The sequence below is a fragment of the Vipera ursinii genome (genome assembly GCF_947247035.1).
Source record: "Vipera ursinii genome assembly, chromosome: 1".
NCBI lineage: Eukaryota > Metazoa > Chordata > Lepidosauria > Squamata > Viperidae > Vipera > Vipera ursinii.
The window spans coordinates 163,792,516-163,813,767 of NC_139512.1; the positions used below are offsets into that span (position 1 = coordinate 163,792,516).

At 39.9% G+C, this 21,252-nt stretch overlaps 1 protein-coding gene across 5 annotated transcripts in view; it reads left to right on the forward strand.

The window, feature by feature from the left end:
• Positions 1 to 1,066: 1,066 nt before the first annotated feature.
• The window catches only part of UBE2E3 (ubiquitin conjugating enzyme E2 E3), a 126,258-nt gene continuing 106,072 nt past the window's right edge, over positions 1,067 to 21,252 (forward strand). Inside the window, exons 1-4 of one of the 5 annotated variants that reach the window (XM_083376055.1) lie at positions 1,085 to 1,244; positions 1,996 to 2,036; positions 3,053 to 3,246; positions 5,568 to 5,618. In XM_083376055.1, the coding sequence (XP_083232181.1) occupies positions 3,053 to 3,246; positions 5,568 to 5,618 (245 nt within the window). In that variant the 5' untranslated portion in view covers positions 1,085 to 1,244; positions 1,996 to 2,036. Of the gene's footprint in view, positions 1,245 to 1,387; positions 1,515 to 1,626; positions 2,037 to 3,052; positions 3,247 to 5,567; positions 5,619 to 21,252 lie in introns of those variants that run through there. The other 4 variants (XM_083376058.1, XM_083376057.1, XM_083376059.1 and 1 more) reach the window with 4 other exon arrangements.

The following is a 21,252-nucleotide window of genomic DNA, read 5'->3' on the forward strand; positions in this document are numbered from 1 at the left end:
TTGAATCTCTTTTCATTTTTGTATTTTGTTTTTTTAACATGCATATTGCCCTGTTCGCCGCCCTGAGTCCTTCGGGAGAAGGGCGGTATACAAATAAAAATAATAATAATAAAATTAATAATGATAAAATTAATAATAATAATAATAAAATTAATAATAATAATAAAAAATAATTAATAATAATAATAATAATAATAATAATAATAATAATAATAATAATAATAATAATACTGCCACCGGCGAGATCCCCGTGTCTCCCCTCCGTTGCCCCCCCCCTCTTTAGCTTAACCCCGCTGGCTACACCCGGTGAAGAAGAAGAGGAGAGGAAAGAAAGAAAAAAAAGTGGTTGCGATGGGATAGGCCAGGGGTCGGCAACCTCGGCTCTTTTATGACTCGTGGACTTCAACTCCCAGAATTCCTGAGCCAGCATAGCTGGCTCAGGAATTCTGGGAGTTGAAGTCCACGAGTCATAAAAGAGCCGAGGTTGCCGACCCCTGGGATAGGCGAAGAGTCCTCGCTCGGGCAAAGGGACTAGGGTGCAAAAACTTGAGATCCTTCCAAGCACGTTTTTTTTTGTCCACCGGGGGGGGGGGGGAAAGCACGCACCCTGCAAAGGTAAAGAGAGCGCGTGCGCGCGCCCCAGCCCGCAGGGGGGCGCGCTCCGTCAGGCAGTGTAGGGAGCAAGCGCCGTCCCCCTCCCCCCCCCACCTCCATTTGGAACTTTGCTGACTGCAAGGTTCTGAAAGCGAACGTCGCGACAGGCGGGGGCGGAGGCGGTAGAACGTTCGCTTCTCCCTTCGTTCCATCCGGCCTGTTCCATCGAGGGAGGGGGGAAGAGAGAGAGAGAGGAGGAGGACTCGAGCCCGGCTCCACGTTACCCTCTACTACCCCACCGCGGGAGTCGCTTGGAGGAGTGGGCGGGGGGGGGGGGCGCGAGAGAAGAAAAAAAAAAAAAAAGAGAGAGGAGGCCTCGGCAGCGCCACCTTCCGGCCGTCGAGCCTACTGCGCCTCCCCCTCGCTCGCTCGCTCGCTCTCCCCCCACCCCCACCCTACCTCCCCCCCCCCGCTCCGACTCTCAATGTTCCACACTGCCCGGCCACAGAGCGTCCTCTGCTGCTTTATTTCTCTGCCCTCCCCCCCCCCCGGGCTGCTTCCATCCCCTCCAAGGACATTTTCTCCCCTTCCCTCCCTCCCCCTTCCATCCCTCCCCTCCGCTCTAACGTCGGGACAGGACGCCAGCGAAGGTAAAAAGGGGAGAAAAGGCTTAGGCGGCTGCAATCGGGAGCCTGGGCGAGCGTGGTGGTGGTGGGGGGGGGTGGAGGAGGAGGAGGAGGAGAGAGGAGGGGGAGGGGGTGTGTGAGGGGGGGCGGGGGGGGCGAGCGAAAGAGAGAGAGAGAGAGAGAGAGAGAGAGAGAGAGATTGGGAGAGGGAGCTTTGTTCTTGTTTTCAGCGCTCGCTGCCTGGCGGTGGTCAGGAGAAGCCGGAGGAACCGGACTGAGTTCACGCCTCACTTGGTGCGCACACACCAACCCCACTGGGTCGCGGTGGAAAGCTTCCTACCATAACAGCCTCTCCATACCTCCTGGCTGGGAGCTCGGCTCTCCCTACAGAGCCAAGAGGAGGAGGAGGAGGAGGAGGAGGAGGGGAGGGGGGAGGAGGAGGAGGAGGGGGCGGCGGGGGGGGGGGGACGGCGACGCCGACGACAACGACGGTGTGTGTGTGTGTTTGTGTGTGTGTGTGAGTGAAGGGGAGAGAGAGAGAGAGAGAGAGAACGAGGGCAAAGCTTCAGTTTTCTGCCCTGCTGCTGCTGCTGTAATTTTTTTTTGACGAGGACCATCCTTCTTCCTTTTTCGTTTTCGTGTTTTTTTTTTAAATTATACAATACAAATATTCAACCGCCTCCCACCCACCCACCCCCCAAATTCGTCTTTCCTGGATTTTATTTTTATTTTTAAGAGGGGGCAGGAAAAAAAAATATGTCGGTCTGTTTTGTAGAAACTGATCAAGACTCGGTGGCGTTGAAAGCTTTCCAGAAGGTGCAGTTTGAATTATGCTTCTTTTTCTTCTTCCTCCTCCTCCTCTTTCTTTCTTTCTTTCTTTCTTTCTTTCTTTCTTTCTCTCTCTTTCTCTCTCTCTCTTTCCCTCCACCCCCATTTCCAGCCTACTCTGTAGTGACCAAATGTAATTCTTGTTTGATGGCCGTGCCAACAGAACCCGAGCTGGCTGATTTCTGACTGAGAGGAAAGAAAAAAAAAACATTTGGAGTCTGAAATAGCAAATCCTTTCCAGCTATTTAAATAAGAAGGAGCCGAGAGGGAGTGGGGTCATTTATTGGTTTGGTTTGGGCCTCCCCATTTGTATAACAGCTCAAGTATTGTTATTGGCAATATATTGGGAGGAGGAGAATATGGTTGACTCTGGACTCCTTCTGCTCCAGTGTAAATATTTACAGGGAATTTGTGAGTTTTTTTGTTTTTAAAAGGGTGCAATGTTTATAGCGTGTCATGAGTTATTAATGCTTTTGCTTGAACACTTTGCTAAATTTGCCTCACGCCTTTAAAAATTAAATGATTGATATACTGTCTGAAGGATTGTAGAGCTGAACCTGTAAAATGAATTGAAATGTGAAAACAGAATATATATATATATATATATATATATATATATATATATATATGTATATGTATATGTATATATATATATATATGTATATATATATATATATGTATATATATATATATGTACGGTATATATATATATATGTATGTATGTATGTGTATATATATATATATATATATATATATATATATATATATATATATATATATATATAAAGATCCTTCCTTCCTTCTTTCCTTCACTTACTTATGGTAACTGTTGCTCTAGTCTATAACATGAAACTGAAACTTTTAAAAGAATTGTTCCACCATTGAGTTGTAAGGGGGCCTGGAGTAATTCCACTCGGATTGAGTGGATTGCAACTCCACTTAGTTAACTGATATTCTTTTGTCCCATTCCTTTCCTTTTGCTCCTTCCCCCAACATTTCCCAAGATGTCCAGTGATAGACAAAGGTCAGATGATGAAAGCCCGAGTACCAGCAGTGGTAGTTCAGACGCAGATCAGAGGGACCTACCAGCACCTGAGCCTGAGGAACAGGAAGAAAGAAAACCTTCTGCAACACAGCAGAAGAAAAATACCAAACTCTCCAGCAAAACTACTGCTAAACTATCTACTAGTGCTAAAAGGTAACAAAGCCACACTCCTTCCCTCCCTCCCTCCCTCCCTCTTTAGAGGAGAAAGAGGAGGAGAGAACCTTAATGAGAAGGCACTTAATGTAAAAGGGGCAAACTTGACGCTTTGATGAAAAGGCCTGTAATGAGAGATGGCTTTAAGGTTAGAATCTAGTTTCTGCAGGGCCTCTTGCTCAGATTTCTTTGGGACCTGTTCACCCAACCCATTTGCCAGGCTGAAGATGGGGAGGGGGAGGTTTGTGTAGGCAGGTTAATCATCTGAGAACTACTATGGAAAGCAGATGTGATGATGTAGGTGGGCTGAAGCCCACTTTGTGAAGGCGATCTGCTGGGCTCTTGGTTTGGTCCACTTGGCCCATGTGTATTTTTGCACCTTGTTGATACACATGTTTATTCAGGCAAGGAGGCCCATTACTAGATTCCCATCTTTTATAGCTGTTTTGGTGTGTGTGTAGGGGGGAGCACCTTGAAATAATGACCCTTTCATTGGCTGTTTTATTTTCAGTTGAGTTTCTCTGGGTGCTCTGAAAAAAGGAGGCTTTGCAAGTTGCACGAATACTGTGGTGGTTGTTTCTTTAGAGCACCCATGCAGGTCAATGTGGGGGTGGGTGGGATTTGTAGGTAATTGAAATGCAAGAAGGGCTATTATCCTGGCTGTCTCCTACCTTTGTGGTCCAGCAAGCTATTGATTTTCCTTTGATCTGGGAAGTTTCAAAAACTTGAGAACCTTCTACAGGTTGTCCCTAAGTGAACAATATCACCATCTGCATGTAGACTTTCTCACAGCTTTGCTTTCAAAAAGCACATGTGCTTTTAATTTTCTTTAATAGCCATTTGAGTTGGGCAAGCTTGAAATACCTTGAATCTTGCCTCTTTGGGAGTAACTGAGTAATCCCTTTTCCTAATGTTCTGTTTCACCTAGGAATCCACATTACAATATCCAGTAGTCTATCTGTCAAATCACATCAGACAAGTTTAAAAGTATTTTAAACTTATTTTGTTAAAATTAGTAGTAGTTTGAACACTTAAGTGGGCCAGTATGTTTGTGGATAAAACATGTTGCTATTGCAAAGTAGACTCATTAGGAATCTTGAAATATTTAATTGTACTTTAAACTCTACACGTATTATGTGAGAACAGTATTAACTTTTACCAGTTTCTCATTTAAAATAATGTACTAAATTGACACAATCAGACATAAAATGGTTACAATAAATCATTTTTAAAAAGGACATTAATCTTAAAAAAAAACTTCTAATGCATTTAAAGTAACTTGCCAGCTGCTGTCACAAAATAATTTATACAGTATGTTTGTTGTGGAGAAAATGACTCTGAATGTTTTCCTAATATTTTATTTGGTGTTTTGAAATTTTATCCCCACTATTTAGTTCCATAACATGTGTAAATTGTAGGGCACAAGTGTTTAAACCTTATCTAGTTTATATCGTAATGCATTTTCTATTAAAACAAAGCATAAATTGCCTAAACTTTTACAATCTTCAATATTTGTTTCCCCTAAAATATTTTCTTTTGGGAATCAGTTAGAGACCCTCCATCCTTTTGGTATCTTTTTGTTAAACTATAATAAAACTGATTAATTTTTTTTAAGTTATTGACACATTGTAGTTTCTGTCCAGGGCTGGATCCATCACTGATAATATCAGTATGTGTTTTATTGAACAGGGTCACTTAGCAAATCTTCAATACAAACATTGGAAGAAAGGAAGGGGGAAACGTGCATCTAAAGTTATCACTAGATTTTGCTCTGATCACTTGACTGCATAGTTATGAAGTGAACTGAAATGTTAAAATTCACTGTCTACAAGTAGAGAAAGAAAATCCAGCCAAAAATATTTACTGTGTAATTGTTTTTGGCTGTAATTCATTTCAGTTATTGGTACAAAGTCATTCTGAAATCTGCTTGTATTTCCTCTTTTCCTCCCTTTGCCTCCCTTCCTGGTTTCATTTGCATATAAGATTTTTTTTTGTGTAATTTTTTTTTTAAAAAAGCCTTTATAAAGAATGGCTGAAAACTCCCTAAGACTCACATTTCAGATATCTCTGAAGGGATTCCTGCCAGGCTGAGATGTAAATGCCCTCTCTGTTTACCATAACAGAGCAGGAAAAAAGCTGTAAAGTTTCTGTGTCCTGGGATTTGGGTTGTGCCTGTGAGAACAAAGAGGAAGCAGCCATGTTAGCAATACAGAAGGCAAAACCAATCTTGCATTTAACTGCATGGTGGTAGAGGGCAGTGTAATTCCCTGATTTATTCAACTGTCTCAAATGCTTTGTGCCTGTTCTCATTTTGCCAACAGAATTCAGAAGGAGCTAGCCGAAATAACTCTGGATCCACCTCCAAATTGCAGGTATGAGAAAATCAACTGGCCGGCCTTTGGGGGTGCTGATGCATGTGGGGGTGGGGTGGAATGAGGTGCAGATTTTTTTTAAAAAAAAGTTAAGGTGATTGGAAGATTGCTCAGCTACAGAAATGTGCCCGTTTTGCAGTATCTGTAGATGAATATAAGATAAAGCAGGAATTGTAAAAAAGCAAGGGGAACAAGTGTCATCAAATGCTTTGACAGAATGCTTTGATTGTCAGTGGCACAGGGTAAATGTAATATATGTTGGAAATAACTGCCTTTGTTAGCAAAGGTTTTGTTGTGCACATTTAAGCTAAATAGTGACGTGATCATGGATCTGATGTCTTAGTTTAGGACTTAGGAGATGTTGGATATTTGAGCTTATGAAAACATGAACTTAACCTGCATTTGAAAAAAAAAAAGATGTGGTTTCCCTCTCCAACTTCATGTTTTGGTGTCAGTTTCAAAGATAATTTAAATTTCATGTTTCCAGATTGGATGACATTCTAGGATAATGTAATGTAGAAATAATGTTATAGCTTTGGAGGAGATTGCAAATTATTGCGATGATCATTTTGCAGAGGAGAATTCTAAGTCAGCGTAGGTGAATAATTCAGTTTTTGAATGAAAGAATTGTTCAGAAGTTCCTATATGCCAGTTGAGAAATTCCCCCCTCCTTTGAAAATTAGGAGTATGCTGGTTGTTGTTTTAAAAAATTAGCAATGGTTTGCTTTAAAATTGCAGTTGTGAAATTTCCAGTGATAGAAAATAAAGTTATTCAAGGTTGTGGCTGATACTTCTATTGATTCTTGTTCTTAATCAATTTGTTACCTACTACAGTTCTCACTGACCATTATATTGAATGCAAGGCTGGTGTGAAGGAATATTGCAGCATTTTTTTTTTGTGAACGGCTGCTATTTAATTGGTTTCTGGGGAAAGGACTATCAAAGCCATGGAGGCTTGTTGTTGCTTTTCTTGTACAAGTGTTGTGTGTCTGTGTGTAATTTTCTTCCTAAAACATTTCAATCCAAAAATGTAATATTTATCTTCTTTTTTAAAAAAAAAAAGATGATTAACTCCTTTACTTTGGTGCTGTAGGTCAAATGCTATTTGGAAGCTTCTGGTGCAACAAGTTAAACTTGAACACGTGCAATTGTCAATCTGCCAATTCACAGTCTGGCACCTACTTCTTCAAGCAGTGAAAGAGAATATCTTAAGACTCACTGTAAAGCAAATGAGCTATGGGGGTAGAACTCCTAGATTGTAGTTGTACCTGCATCATGGGGAGATTTGGGCTAGACGCCTGGACAATCTCTACACCTGGGAAAGGAAGAATAATGACCTATCTTGTGCTTTCGTAAGGATTACTGCAACATCCAAGCTTCAGCTGAAAACTGGTATTTGTGTTTCGTTAAAAAAAGAAAATAGTCGCACTTTCCTTGCGCCATTTTTGTCGTCTCATTTTACTTGGGACCATTTCTGTCTTTTCATTCGCCACTCACTGCCCATTGGAATCCCTTGGGTTTTCTGAAAGGCTATAGTGGGTGAGCGGGGGGGGGGGCACGTGTGAAGAATGAACAGGTAGGACAGGCTGATAATTTTATTGCAAACTCTAAATGAGAACATTTATGGATTATGCTGCTGAAGTCTGACTATGAACTATATTTTGCCTCAAGGGACAAACTTTTTTTCTTTTCTTTTCTTTTTTGGGTTCTGCAGTGATATCCAGGAGAATAGATTAGTAATGCTTATTCTCCTCTGCAGCGCCACAGATCCTTTGGTGTCGTAGGCAGGTGAACTTTGCAGGGTAATAATATTCCACGAAGAGCAACAGTTTTATTTTTTTCTTCCTCCGAAAGGAAAAGGCGTAGTAGTAGTAGTAGAAGAAGCAGAAGCAAATGAATGCTGAAAGGGGAACGAATAGCACATCTCCTTTTAAAAGATTATTTTCCCTTCTTTCTGCTTCCAGGGAATCGTTTCTTTTTGTTTTTGTCGATCTCTTTGCTCCTTCATTTTTATTTTTATTTTGTGGATTCCTCTGGGGCCCTTTCTCTGGTGCAGAGGCCTCGAAGAAGGGGTTGGTTTTGAGCTGGACGAGGCTTTGCAAGATTAGAAGTGGTGAAGAGAGAGGTTGTGTGACCAACCCTTCCTTTTCCCCAAGGCAGAGCCGTCCGTCTTGCGAGCAGGGCTAAGCAGCAGAGCATGTCCAGGCCAGAAATTTATGGTGAGCCAAGAGTAGCAAATATACCTCTGCCCTGACGAAGGTTGCGGAAACTGCGAGTGGCGTGAAAGAATTCTTTGTGTGTCTTCCAGGATAAGTAGGCCAGTTAATGGTGCCTTGCTGCAGCTGACACAGGGAATTCCTGATGTGTGTGTGTGTGGGGGGGGGAAGAGATCAGGATGGGCTTTCCTAATTAAAAAAGGAAGGGAGGGGAGTCCAGTTTTAGAGTCCGGAGATAAAGTTCCTTGATAAAAGGAGGTCTTAAGATTGCTTTGTGAAGGCTTGCAAACCCTCCTCACCCATCCACCCCCCCCCCACCCTCGCCAAGACCTGAATACTTTCAATATTCAAATTTATCCTCCCATCATTCTTGGGAAGTTCATTATCTCTGCCCTGATGCCTTTATTATTCCTAAGCCTTCCCATTTTCAGGAGGCAGCTCCGATTCTTCTGTTTTAACACAATCAGTTTGGAAAGATGGATATTGCGTTCTGCGTTCAGGATGAGAGAAAATGAAGAGAAAAGTGGTTCTGCTATTTTTTTTTAAAAAAAGGTGGTTCTGCTATTTTTTTTTTAAAAAAAGGTGGTTTTTTTTGTTTTTGGTGAGCTCTGCTGCTTTCGTTAAGGAATGCCATCGGTGCTTTTCTTTGTATTAAGAACTTGGTTTAGCTCCAGCAGGCTTCTAACATCTGTTTTCAAAGTTGCATTTTGTCTTCAGACACGGATTCCCTAAGTGTATGTGCTTTTGGAGAACAGCTCTTTTTAACGAAGTAGCCATTTTTACTTTTAAAAAAAATGAATCCAACAACTGCAAAGAATCATTATTATCCTGGGTTGTATTTTGGCAAATGTCACAATCTGTACCGAATGTGTGAAATGGCTTATGCAAATGAAGCCGTATTTTGTAGCTGGAAATGCAATACGGGGAGTTGTGATTGTCACTGTTAACATTGCAATAGTAAATATGCCCTTTAATTGTGTTCAATTATTATGTGAACACACCACGCAAAGGGAAAGGGTATGTGTGGTAATAATAGGAAAGTGATGTGCTCCAGCTTCCTTTTGGGATCTTTATTATTACTATTATTTACTTCTTTATCCAGTCTACGGTTCTGGGATTTCTTTTTTTTTTATTAAAGAGTTTTACAAAAACAAAATTTTACAATATATCCCCAAATCCCTCCCACCCCAAACCCCCCCACTTCCCCCCCACTTCCCAGAGCTAAATACAGGATTATAGTTACAATAATCATATTCTAAATAAAAATTATGCATAATATACAATTAACCAAATTCATAATGCGCTTTAACTCTCTTTTAACATAACTACAAACAACGTACCAATAACAATATCCCACTAAAATCTACTCATAAGCTAAATGGAACTTTTTGGTCCCATATTTGTTTTGAATATAATTTATCCATCTCCTCCAAACTGAAATATATCTTTCCTGTGAATGATCCTTCAGATAAGCAGAAATCCTAGACATTTCTGCAAGATTCGAAACTTTAAACACCCATTCTTCTACAGTGGGCAAACTATCCTTCTTCCAATATTGTCCCACCAGTAACCGTGCTGCCGTTATGTTCAACATCAAGTTAGTTTCTTTAACATCACAATCTACAACAATGCCCAATAAAAACAATTGCGGGGAGAACTTTATCTTTCTCTTAAAAATCTTTTGAATGTTCCACCAAATTTTAATCCAAAAAGCTTTTATATTTCTACAAGTCCACCACATGTGAAAATAGGTAGCTTCTAAACTACCACACCTCCAGCATTTAGACTGTACATTAGGATACATATTGGACAGCTTCTTGGGATCCAGGTGCCATCTATAAAACATTTTATAAAAATTTTCTCTTAAATTTTGAGCCTGGGTAAATTTAACATTTCTGACCCAAATTATCTCCCAGGTGTCCAGCGAAATTGGTTCCTGAATATTTTGTGCCCACTTTATCATGCAGTCTTTAACCAGTTCCGTTTCCGAATCCAATTCAATTAAAGCATTATATATCCTCTTTATATGTGCACAATTTGAATCTCTAATTTGCTTTACTAAATTTTGATCTGTAGTTGTGATCTGTAGTTGTGATGTAGTTTGGGATCTTTATTATTACTATTATTTACTTCTTTATCCAGTCTACGGTTCTGGGATTTCTTAGTGCCTTCCTATCCAGATTGGCATGGCCAAGCTTAGGTTTCCAAACTGATAGAGCTGTTGTCACCTGCTGAGACCTAACCACATCAAAGTTCCTTACAGCCAAATAGAGAGTCCTTAAAGCAATAAAGGCAGGCTTTGATCATTGTTGTTTTATGGTGGGGATCTCAGAATAGAGATTCCCCTAAGTCTCCTTGGTTGAGTTAATATCCGTGGTGCCATTTGAACCTGAGACACTTTTGTTTCTAGTAGCTGAGATTCCTAATTGTTGCAGAGCAGGGCATTAGTAAGTGTGTTCAGATTTTGCAAGTTCTGCCTTTGGCGAGTTGGACCGAAGGATAGGTTTGACTTAAGGTTTTGATTGCAGACTTGCTGTTTCTGTTTTCTCTCTTTAGTAGTACCAGTTACCTACCGTCCATACTCCAAATGTAGAGCAATAGATGGAGAATGTCATCTTCCCACTCTCTTTTGCAGTTTGCGTGATCAAGGTTTTGCATCATGTATACACACACACACCGTTTCCAGATATCTAAAGATTTTTCCAAATGATGTCAGTCAGTTTGCAAGACGGGTTTGCAACATGTGGCCCTCCGGATTTTGTTGAGCTACAACTTCCAGCCTGCCTCAGCGTTAGTCATGCTGGCAGGCACTGCTAGGAATTCTAGGTGCCCGCAACATCTTAAAAAGCCACAGTTTGCCCCCCTCCCTCCTCCTCCCCAAAGAGTTATAAATAGGGCTTCAATCACTCTTCAAGTGTATACTTGGTTTAGAATTGTAATATGGAAGAGAATAAAGATTTCCCTTGTTCTTTCTTGAAAAAAAAAGATTAGTCTGTCTCTATTGCTTAAACTAGCCTTCCCCAATTGGTGCCAGCAAATGTCTTCTGTTACAGAAGAGTATGGGAATTGTAGTCCAGGTTTCCTTAATTGAGAAAGGCAGGTTGAAAGCCTTAGCTTATTTCGTGTGGTGGAGATTCAACAAACACAGGGGCTTCCCAAAGTGAATTTTTCATTGTCCGAGTGAAATGGAATCGCAAATGTGGTGAAAAGGAAACTTGGCTGCTTCTTGTGCCAGAATGATACTAATGTGCAAAGGAAATGATTGAATTACCTTAGGGTTGCTGTGCGTTATTTTGTTGGTATGTATAATTAGGGAGCCACTCTGCTAAATGTAATTGGGGATAATTTACCGTGCAGCAAACGTTGGCTTTCCTCATTGACTATGAGTATTGCAAACATCATTGCTTGCTCCTTAATACAATTACATTTAACACTCTTTAACTGATGAATGTGAATATTTTGCAGTTTGCTGACAGTTTGGATTGCTTTTTTTTATTTGTTGTCACTGTGGGAGCAAAGATGTCCTAATTCAGCAACATTTGTGTTAGATCTCAATTTTCATGTCATTGTTTCGGCTTCTGTTTTGTTCAGATTCACACTTCACATTCTCATGTAAGAATTTCTTAGATTTCACCCATTTGCTGCATTTACATTTCACACTTAAGAGAGGTCCACTTCCTATTTTTATTTTAATCACATCTATCAAGGTTTCATATTTTTTTAATGTAAAAAACTTGAGCGTGATACTGTACATTTAAAAAAAAGTGCAACGCACCTATCAGACCTTCGGTGCTATAGGGCAACTTAGCTCCTATCCTACCTGAACAGTATCATTGGAGCAGATGGGAGCTCCATCTTCATCTTATTCCCACGTTTCAAACATAGTTAGGTTGACCTGTATAGACTCAGAATTATAACACAAGTATTGGCAATAAAACTGAACAAAAACCATTTGAAAGGCAAGATGGCTTCAGAAGCATCATACAAATATTTATTCATTTTTGTTAAATTCACCTCCCGCTGTACACTTCATAATCCTCCCTTATTTTGCACAACACTAAACTTTAGGGCAGGGGTCTTCAAATTTGGCCCCTTTATGACTTCTGGACTTCCAAATCCCAGAATTCCTCAGCCAGGCATGCCTGGCTGAGGAATCCTGGGAGTTGAAGTCCACAAGTCATAAAAGGGCCAAGTTTGAAGACCCTTGCTTTAGGGGAATTCCAGACTTTTTGGGTGTTCCTGCACTAGATAATCAGCCTGTTCTGTGGAAGAATATTTTGGGCGTACCACCATCAGGGTGTGCTTTTCCACAGCCGAATCTCAGATGTAGAGACAAGCAAAGGAGAGACTGCATTGAAATGAACAGAAAACTTCCAGATACCTTTTGGCTGCAAATTGTGAAGAGCTTTTGGTATTCTTTGTGGCATGCCTGAGAGCCAGGACAGTTGGTAAACCTTTGTATAAGTATCATGATGTCATTATCTTGCTGCAAGGTTTTGGATCAATTTCAGTTCCTTTAAGTGCCTTCAAACGCAGTACCATATATAAAACACATTACGAGAGTCTGCCATAGAGATAAGGTAGTGTTGAGCACAAGTTAGTTGAAAGCATTTTGTACCAGCCTCTGTTTCATTGATAAATAAGGATCAGTTTACTATCTCTCTGAATTTCATACTTCAGCGGGATTATTACAACCCAATCCTGCCCCGAATATTCACTGTCCTTCTGCTTACAGTCTTTGCTTTATATGAACTTAAAGCTATATTGGAATGTATGGATGGGGAGAGTATATGGATGTCGACATGTCATAATGATGTAATTAGTGTCATACCATAAGCTCTGCCCTTTTCCTACAGGTGTGAAATGTTATGATGCAGGTATTTTGCATCATATGCAAAATATGATATGCACCAAGGCTTTTATTGTATTTATTGAAACTATGGTACTGCTTTCATTGCCTCCCTCTCCTGCCCCCTGCCCCAGATGCTGCTGACCGAATAAGATTCCAATAATATTTGTAGCTCAGGATTAAAATGAAGGGTCCTTGGTGCGCTCTGAACCTGCATGTTTTCTTGCCCATGTTTCATTACAAGCCCTGATTATGTTACCTAGTTTGGATAATGAAACATCAGCAAGAAAAGAATCAAGCTCAGAGAGCACCAAGCACCTCTCAAAATAAGATTCTAATAGATTATTAGATTCATAGTGTGCAACTTTCAGGTATATGTGCAAACATAATTTTTCAATCTTTTCTTAACTTCCTTTTGATCTCTCAAGACCATGCTCCTTGTAAAAATACTAGCCACTACTTCCAAGAGAGAGAGACAGAGAGAGAGAGAAAGAAGGAAGGAAGGAAGGAAGGAAGGAAGGAAGGAAGGAAGGAAGGAAGGAAGGAAGGAAGTCTTTAAATAAAGCAAGGACTTCTCATGTAAAATAAGCTGTAGCTAACTTGCACAGTCTTGGAATTACAGTGAATTCATGTGTACTGTAGTATTACTGTTAAGTTTATTATTTTTGCTGATTACTTACTAGACATATTGATGGCATTATGTGGTCATTTTGATGTGCACTACTTCATATCTGATTATGAAGTGTGGAATAGAAGCAAATAATATTTTTCTACTAAAATATTACTGCTAGAGCTATAATGGCATTTCCTGTTTTATAGCCCTGTTATTTAAATCCAGATATATATACTTAATAAAAAAGAAACAGATATTTAACACTAAAGAAAAAAGATGGATGAATGGATGGATAGATTATGTATGTATGTATGTATGTATGTATGTATGTATGTATGTACAGACAAACAGATAGTAAAATGCTATACCCAGAAGAAAATATGCATTAGGTTGTAACTCCGGAATCATTGTTACTAATTGTTGCTTAGATTTGTCTCTTAGATTTGTGGTCCCTGAGGTATTCCGGACCCATGCCATGTAAGGACTTAAAAACCATCACCAAAACCTTTTTTTCCAATCTAAAAAAAATAAAAACCTCACTTGAATTTTACAGTTAACCAAGAGGTTAATGTTTTAATTAAACCATCTACGCTCAGAGATTGGAGTACAGTTGCTTTCCCTTGGATAAAAGTTCACTATTTGGGACAATTGATGTTTTTTGTTGCTGCATATAAAGAGAAGTTTCTCTCAGAAAGATAGGTTGTCTTCAGTGTCTTTAAGATATTTCGAAAAACTTCTATCCAGAAATTCATTAAATTCTACATGAGAAAATGTTGTTTGTAATACGAAATCTGGCAAACTGATTTTTAATTTTTCATAACATAAAACATTAGAAGCAGCAATACCAGTAGTAGTGGAATTTGTTTCACTCTCTCTGCTTTCACATTTTTCTGTACTGTTTGCTATTGTACCAGTTTGCAGCCAATCATTTATATCTTGAAAAAAAGTCCACATTACATAAATATTCATTAAGCCTGGTCTTCTGGGGAAAAAAATGTCCAGCCCAAAGCGGAGCCAATGACTATGGCAGAATGAACAACTGATGAATAGGCCAGCTGTTTTGACACTCCCTCTCCAGACAAGGAGAAGACTTGAGATGCCCATAAATGCTCCAGATTGTTGCTCCTTGTGAGGAGACTTCAAGACAGCTCTCTGGTGTGTTTATAGCTATGGGAGTCAAAGGAAAGGAGTAACAATCATGCTCAAACTGCTGTCAGCATCTTCAAAAGGGTGCTGGGGTCAAATAATTCCTTTTCTAATTGTTTTTGGAGATTGCTTGTTCAAATGCCTTTTGGCTACTAGGAAGATTTGGGCCAACATTCTTTACAGCATCAAGTGAGTTTCATTCAATCTTTAATGACTGAGATAGTGAATGAAGTTTTAAATACAAGTTTACAGATTTTAAAAATTGGAGGTGAGGGGGAGAATTTAACAGCCAAAATGATTAAAACTCTGGTTTAGAAATGTACAAATGGACTTAAGGGTCCACATAAATATGAAATAAGATTGTGGAATTAATTATAAAGAATCCTTCCCATGAGAAAATGCTTTTTGTTTTGAATTCTTATAAGAAACATAAGATAAGACTTTAAAAATTGACATTCTCTAGAAGGAACTAAAGATTAGAATTAAAGGAGAACTTTTAAATTTGAATTACAAATGTAGAATGAAGCAAAATATTTTAATACTGAACATACTGAAGGATATGTTTGAACAATGAACCCAGAAGTTGATTTTACAAAAATATCTGCCTCTATAGAAAGAGTGTTTTAAAGATTTTATGAAAGAGGAACAAGTTTTACCTGACAAGATTGAGGTTTATTTCAAAGTGGATTTAAAAATGGCAACCTGTAAATTTGGCATGGAAAAAGATGTTCCACTGGGCATACAAAATAAACTAGCTGATGTTTTATTAATTAAAAGGTATGTATAAATTACAAACCAAGAGGTTGACCTGGACAGTTTTCCTATATTGGATTCACAAAAGATGTTTGTTAAAGCTTTGAAGAATTTTGTGAGAAGGAACAAAAATAAATAAATTGATAGGACATTATTGGAAGGGACTGAGATTGTTAGAAGTAAAAGGAAGGAATATAAATTGATTTATTTGATAAAGATTAAAATGGAAATGTTATCTCTGATAAACATAGCAGGATTGAAATTTATTTTATTTATTTATTTTATTTTATTGCATTTATATACCGCCCTTTCCCTGAGGACTCAGGGCGGTTTACAGGGAGTTAAAAATCAGCCATACAAAAGTTAAAAAACCAATTTAAAAAAGATTAAACTAACCCTGTGCAATTAAAAAACCCCAATTAAAATAAATTTCTCTTTTCCTGACAAGGCTTTAAGGATTTTTATAGAGAAGAGAAATGGGAAGAAAAGATCATTTATTATATTTAGGAGAAGGTGATATCACTAAAACTGCTTATACTTGTGATGAAGAAAGACATGTCTTTATTTTTTTCTTTATTGTTATTTTTCATCTATTTTTCTTTTCTACACCTATTTTTTCTTTTTTTCTTTTGTATTTTTATTGCTATAATTTTTTTAAAAAATTAAAAAATGATTTTTCAAATAAAAAAGAAAATAACATGCTGAAAGGGAAAAAGAGAGAAATAGAGATAGGTAGACTGACAGAATCCATGTTGGCATTTTTTTCTCTCCTTTGTGAATGCATGGATGAAGCCACTTAAGCACCCTCTTGCTCCTGCCTATCTTTGCAGATGTGATTCTCATGTATGGTTATTCTGAAGAAAGTTCACTCCAAAGGAATTTAAAACACAAGGGCGTTGCAATTGAGGAGTATAATCCTCTGTTTCTTTATTAATTCCCATATAGAGCTTAGTGGCACTTATGTAGATGTGCACAAGAGGCCACCTTTAAGAACCTTTCTTTGCAGACCTGGTTATGCATATAGCCAAATACTTTCTGCAAAACCAAAAAGTGAATAGGGTAGAATAGGGTGCAGAGCTGGAAAAAATTGTAGGAGTTTGGAGGCAGGTTTTGGCTTCTGTGAACGTGGTGAAGAGAAGATAGGTAGCCAGTCATTATCTGAATGGATTACTTTGCAATCTCTGGTGTCTACAGACAGGAAAGTATAAAGTGAAAGTGGGAGTGCGTGGCTAAATGCATTTAGATTTTTCCCCCTAGAACAGGGGTAGGCAACCTTGGCTCTTTTATGACTCGACTTCAACTCCCAGAATTCCTGAGCCAGCTGGCTCAGGAATTCTGGGAGTTGAAGTCCACGAGTCATAAAAGAGCCAAAGTTGCCTACCCCTGCCCTAGAATTACAGAATTCTAGGGCTCTGTGAAACCCAGTTCATTTTAAAAATAAAATAAAGCAGGGGTTTTGGGATATGTGTCAGTTGGAAACAGTAAGGAAAGCAATGCTTGTGGTTTATTTTTCTTCTTCCTTAATACATTCTTCCTTAACACAATTGGTAGATTCTTCTGATGTTAGTTAGGTTTTATGGATTTTAGTATATTTTAAGCTGTCTTTATTTTCCTGTTTTGGTTTTTTTTAGAAAGAGGATTGAATTTAGCAATTTTGGACCTAGAGTACTGTTTTTGTACATGGGTGGTGCAAAGTAATATAGAAGCAGTATGGGGAAAAATCAACTACGTGGAAAGGAAAAGCTTCTAAATGACTAACAAGTTCATTTCAACTTTTCTATTGATTTAGCATCTATATTGTGCTTATTATCTTACATTTTTATTTACTTATTTTCATTTATCAGCTTTTTATCAAGGACTGCGGGAGTGAAGTGATTATTGTGCAGAATCTTTACTGATTTTTCCCACAACAATCCTGTGATATCAGGTTGAGACACAGTGAATCGCTTAGTAAGCTTCACGGTTGATGAAGAATTTAAACCTGGGTTTCCTCAGTTGTAGATCAATATGACAATGTAGCTAATGTTTTTTTGTGTGTGTGAAACATAGTTTGTACCCACGCTGTTAAGATTACTTAGTTTTCAATCTCTCCATGCACAAAATGTCTATTATTGGTACACTATGCCTTGAAAATTGATTGTCACTGTTGTTCCAGGCTGGAACATGCATGCAGTTTCAAAGAGTTCACTTTGGATTGCAAGCAATTAAAGACAACAGCAGGGAGATGACCAGTGCATGCATGCAGCAGTGCGGCTTACAAAAAAGCAACAGCTTGCCTAAGATTCAAGGCCAAGTCAATATTCAAGAGTGTAGTCCACAAGCAGTTCAACTCTTCAGGGGCTACAGAGCAGTAGCCAGCTTATATGGCAGTGATGGTGAACCTTTTAGACACTGAGTGCCCAAAAACTGCCCTGACCCCCCCTTCCCCGCCCACTTCTGCCCCGCCTGCCCGCAGGGCCACCTACCGCCTCCATGGCCCACCGCAGCAGATCACCCAGGCGGCTCTGCAGCACCATGGCGGCTGTGCCCTCCACCCACGCCCCGCAGCGTCATCTGCGCATGAAGGGGAGTGAGAGCAGAGTCTTGTCTGCTCCACGCGGACCGCGCCTGGGTATGACTCTCCTCCAGGGTGGCTGCTGGTGAGGGGACTGCTGGGGGAGGCGGGGCCGTGGCGACAGCGCATGTGCCCACAGAGAGGGCTCTGTGTGCCGCCTTTGGCACGCATGCCATAGATTCGCCACCACTGTTATATGGAGTCAAACAGCCAAGGTTCAGGCAGCGTATGAGACTCAGAGACATGAGAAAATGGAGTTGAGGTTTGAGCAACTACTCTTGTGGAGCTCTGATTTAGGTCAGTCACCTGGGTGTGGTCAAATTGAGGCCATTAGCTCTTTTGTTTCTTGAGGAACCAAACATGATGGGCCTGCTTAGTTCTCAAGAGGGATTTGTGTGTGTGTGTGTGTGTGTGTGTGTGTGTTCTCTGCCAGCAATCATGCAGAACAGGAACAGAACAAGTTAGATTACCTCTGTTCTGCGCCTGTTCTGTATGATTGCTGGCAAAGTCTAAGTGCTAGATTGCTTCCTGGTTTGTGTGTCTGGCATTCTTCCAGAGCAGGCATTTCCACATCTGAATCCTCTTTCTCCATGGAGAAAGACAGTTGGAGGCTATGACAGTTGTGAAGATTTAATCAAACAAAGACACCAAATTGGGAATTTGCAGGTATGCTCATATCTTTTTTATCTCCAGTTTTGCATTGGAGGCCATGTGGGCTTTCCAACTCAGTGTTGTCTCATGTTAATACGTAACTCTAAACTGCATCCAGGGCATTATAATTTTAGAGAAAACAAACGTTAACGGATAGCAGTATCTTGTTAATGAAACTTCCAGCCTAATCTCTGTGGAGGGTGTAATTCTTCAGTGTTTGGAAAATCTCAGTCTCTAAATTTACAGTAGCTCCATTCAGGTGCTATAGAAACTGGAGAATTGGCCACGTGTGTGCTCAGGTCTTTCTCCTGAAGACTTTTGTACATTCAACTTGAGAATCTTGGCTGGAATGGAAGCCAGTGCACGTCTGAAGATTTGCTATTAATATGACTGGATTTTAGGGAAGCATCTGGATATCACCGTGGCTTAGTGAATCAAATTTGGGGCATAAATAACAGAATGGAGCGGCGTTTTGTGACTCAAGTACTCTTCAGATGTCCAAAAGAAATTGATTCGCTCTTCTGATGTAATGTGAAAAACAATTGTGTTCTAATTCCACAACAGGAGGCCCCTTGTTTTTCTGCCATATATGCCTATTACAGGTTGTTGGGATTTGGTTGTATTCCATACCAGCTATTCTTTTGATAATTTTATTTCATTGCAATAATAACATGCCTCCTGGATATGATAGCTGCCAGGTTTAAACTATGGAGTTCTTTCTTCTGCCTTTTCAAATCAGTGGCCATGTGGCTTTTTGCCCTGGAAAGTTTTTGCCTCAGGCTGCCTTTTTCTGCAGCATCAAAATTTTCCATTTCACCAAATTCATCATTTACCCTTTCTTAGTTATGAAGAGGCACGGTGGGGTTTGGATAGAATGTTATCAATTGTTGTTACAAATATATTTATGTTTTTGCAGTGCTCTAATAGTTTCTTCACAGAGTTCTTATGATGTGGCCTAATAAAATTCTAGAGAGCATTAATTACGTGGACATATACTTTTAGTAAAAAGGGATGCGGTGGCTCAGTGGGTTAGGACACTGAGCTTGTCGATCAGAAGGTCGGCAGTTTGGCGGGTCAAATCTCGAGTGCCGCGTAACAGAGTGAGTGTCTGTTACTCGTCCCAGCTTCTGCCAACCTAGCAGTTTGAAAGCACATAAAAATGCAAGTAGAAAAATAGGGACCACTCCGGTGGGAAGGTAACAGCGTTCCGTGCGCCTTTGGCGTCTAGTCATGCCGGCCACATGACCATGGAGACGTTCTCGGACAAGCGCTGGCTCTTCGGCTTTGAAACGGAGATGAGCACCAGCCCCTAGAGTCGGAAACGACTAGCACGCATGTGCGGGGGAAACTTTACCTTTACCTATACTTTTAGTAATAAATCTGAAGGAAAAAAATAACTGGACAAGGGAGATACTATATCTCTTGGTTTCATTGGGTTTGCCATCTGGATGGTCCATGTGCTGGTTGATACTCTCTTGTGCATCCAAATAGCCAACGTTGAGAAAACTGCCTTGGCACCATTCCTCCAGAGAAACAGCATTTCAATAATACGTGTGTTTAAAAATATGGAATTGGGTCAAAGTGGATGGGTTTTGCTTTTGTTTTTGTTTTAACATAGTGCCCTTACAAGTAAGCACGTTTGTTAAGCTTCCTAGTAACAATCCCTTTTTCTAATCCCATCAGCAGAAAGATTTGAAGCTTTTGTGACAACCATCAGGTATTTGCTTTGGTTTGAACTTGACCTGAAATGTCTCCAGACAATTTTTCTAAAACAATATAAAGGAATTTCCTTAAATTTTATTCTTCAATTTGGGGAAGAAATGCTGCCATTCTTCTCCTAAAGCTCCAGAATGGGACTAGAGCTGGGTTATCATGTTGTTTGCAAATGGTTAATAATATTACAAACCTTAAATAAAACTTAAATGCCTGTTACTTGTGAAAGCTACAGAAGCAAGACAAAAAGCACCTTTAAAATAATCCGGGGGGGGGGGGGGCGGGGGGAGAGAAAGATTCCCCATCCAACATTCTCCCCACTGAATACATTTAATGAAATTGTTTTCCCTGTTACTTTGTCCACAAAGAGAGGAGAGAATTTGACAGGCCAAATCTGTGTGGAGTTTTAATAAAAGAGCTGGTTGATTTGACGTTGGAGGATGTATTGATAAATGTTTTCCTCAGTGTCCCAGTTTGGATTTACTCAGCTGAGGCATCAGTCAGCATTTGAAAAAGATGGGCTTTCGTTGTTATTCAGCAAACATCAAATTTGGCAATTGTCCCCTCCAAATGCTAAACTAAAACAACCTGCTGCTATAAATTGTGGCAATATATTCCAGTTCACTGTTTGCCTTGGATTTGGCGTATTTTTTGCTTATTGTCTCTTCTTTTTGCCCACAAAACACTCATGTAAACAGGCTTCTTGCTGGTGTTCAGAACTTTTGCATTTTTCTTGACAGCTGGTTGCTTAATTTGCGTGTTATTGAGCCGATAAACTCAGCTTGACAAAAAAAAAAAGAATCTGTACCATTCTTTGTTTAGAAATAATATCCTAGTGGGAAAGCAACTTTCTTCTCCTAAAAGGGAAGGATCAGGAATTCACCTTGGACTTGGTTTAACATGCCTCAGAGTACAGAAAATACACTGTAGTCCCTCCTGTTGTTTGCCATATATATATATATAAGGTAAAGGTAAAGGTTCCCCCCCACACACGTGCTAGTTGTTTCCGACTCTAGGGGCCGGCGCTCATCTCCGTTTCAAAGCCGAAGAGCCAGCGCTTGTCCGAGGACATCTCCGTGGTATGTGGCCGGCATGACTAGACGCCAAAGGCGCATGGAACGCTGTTACCTTCCCACCGT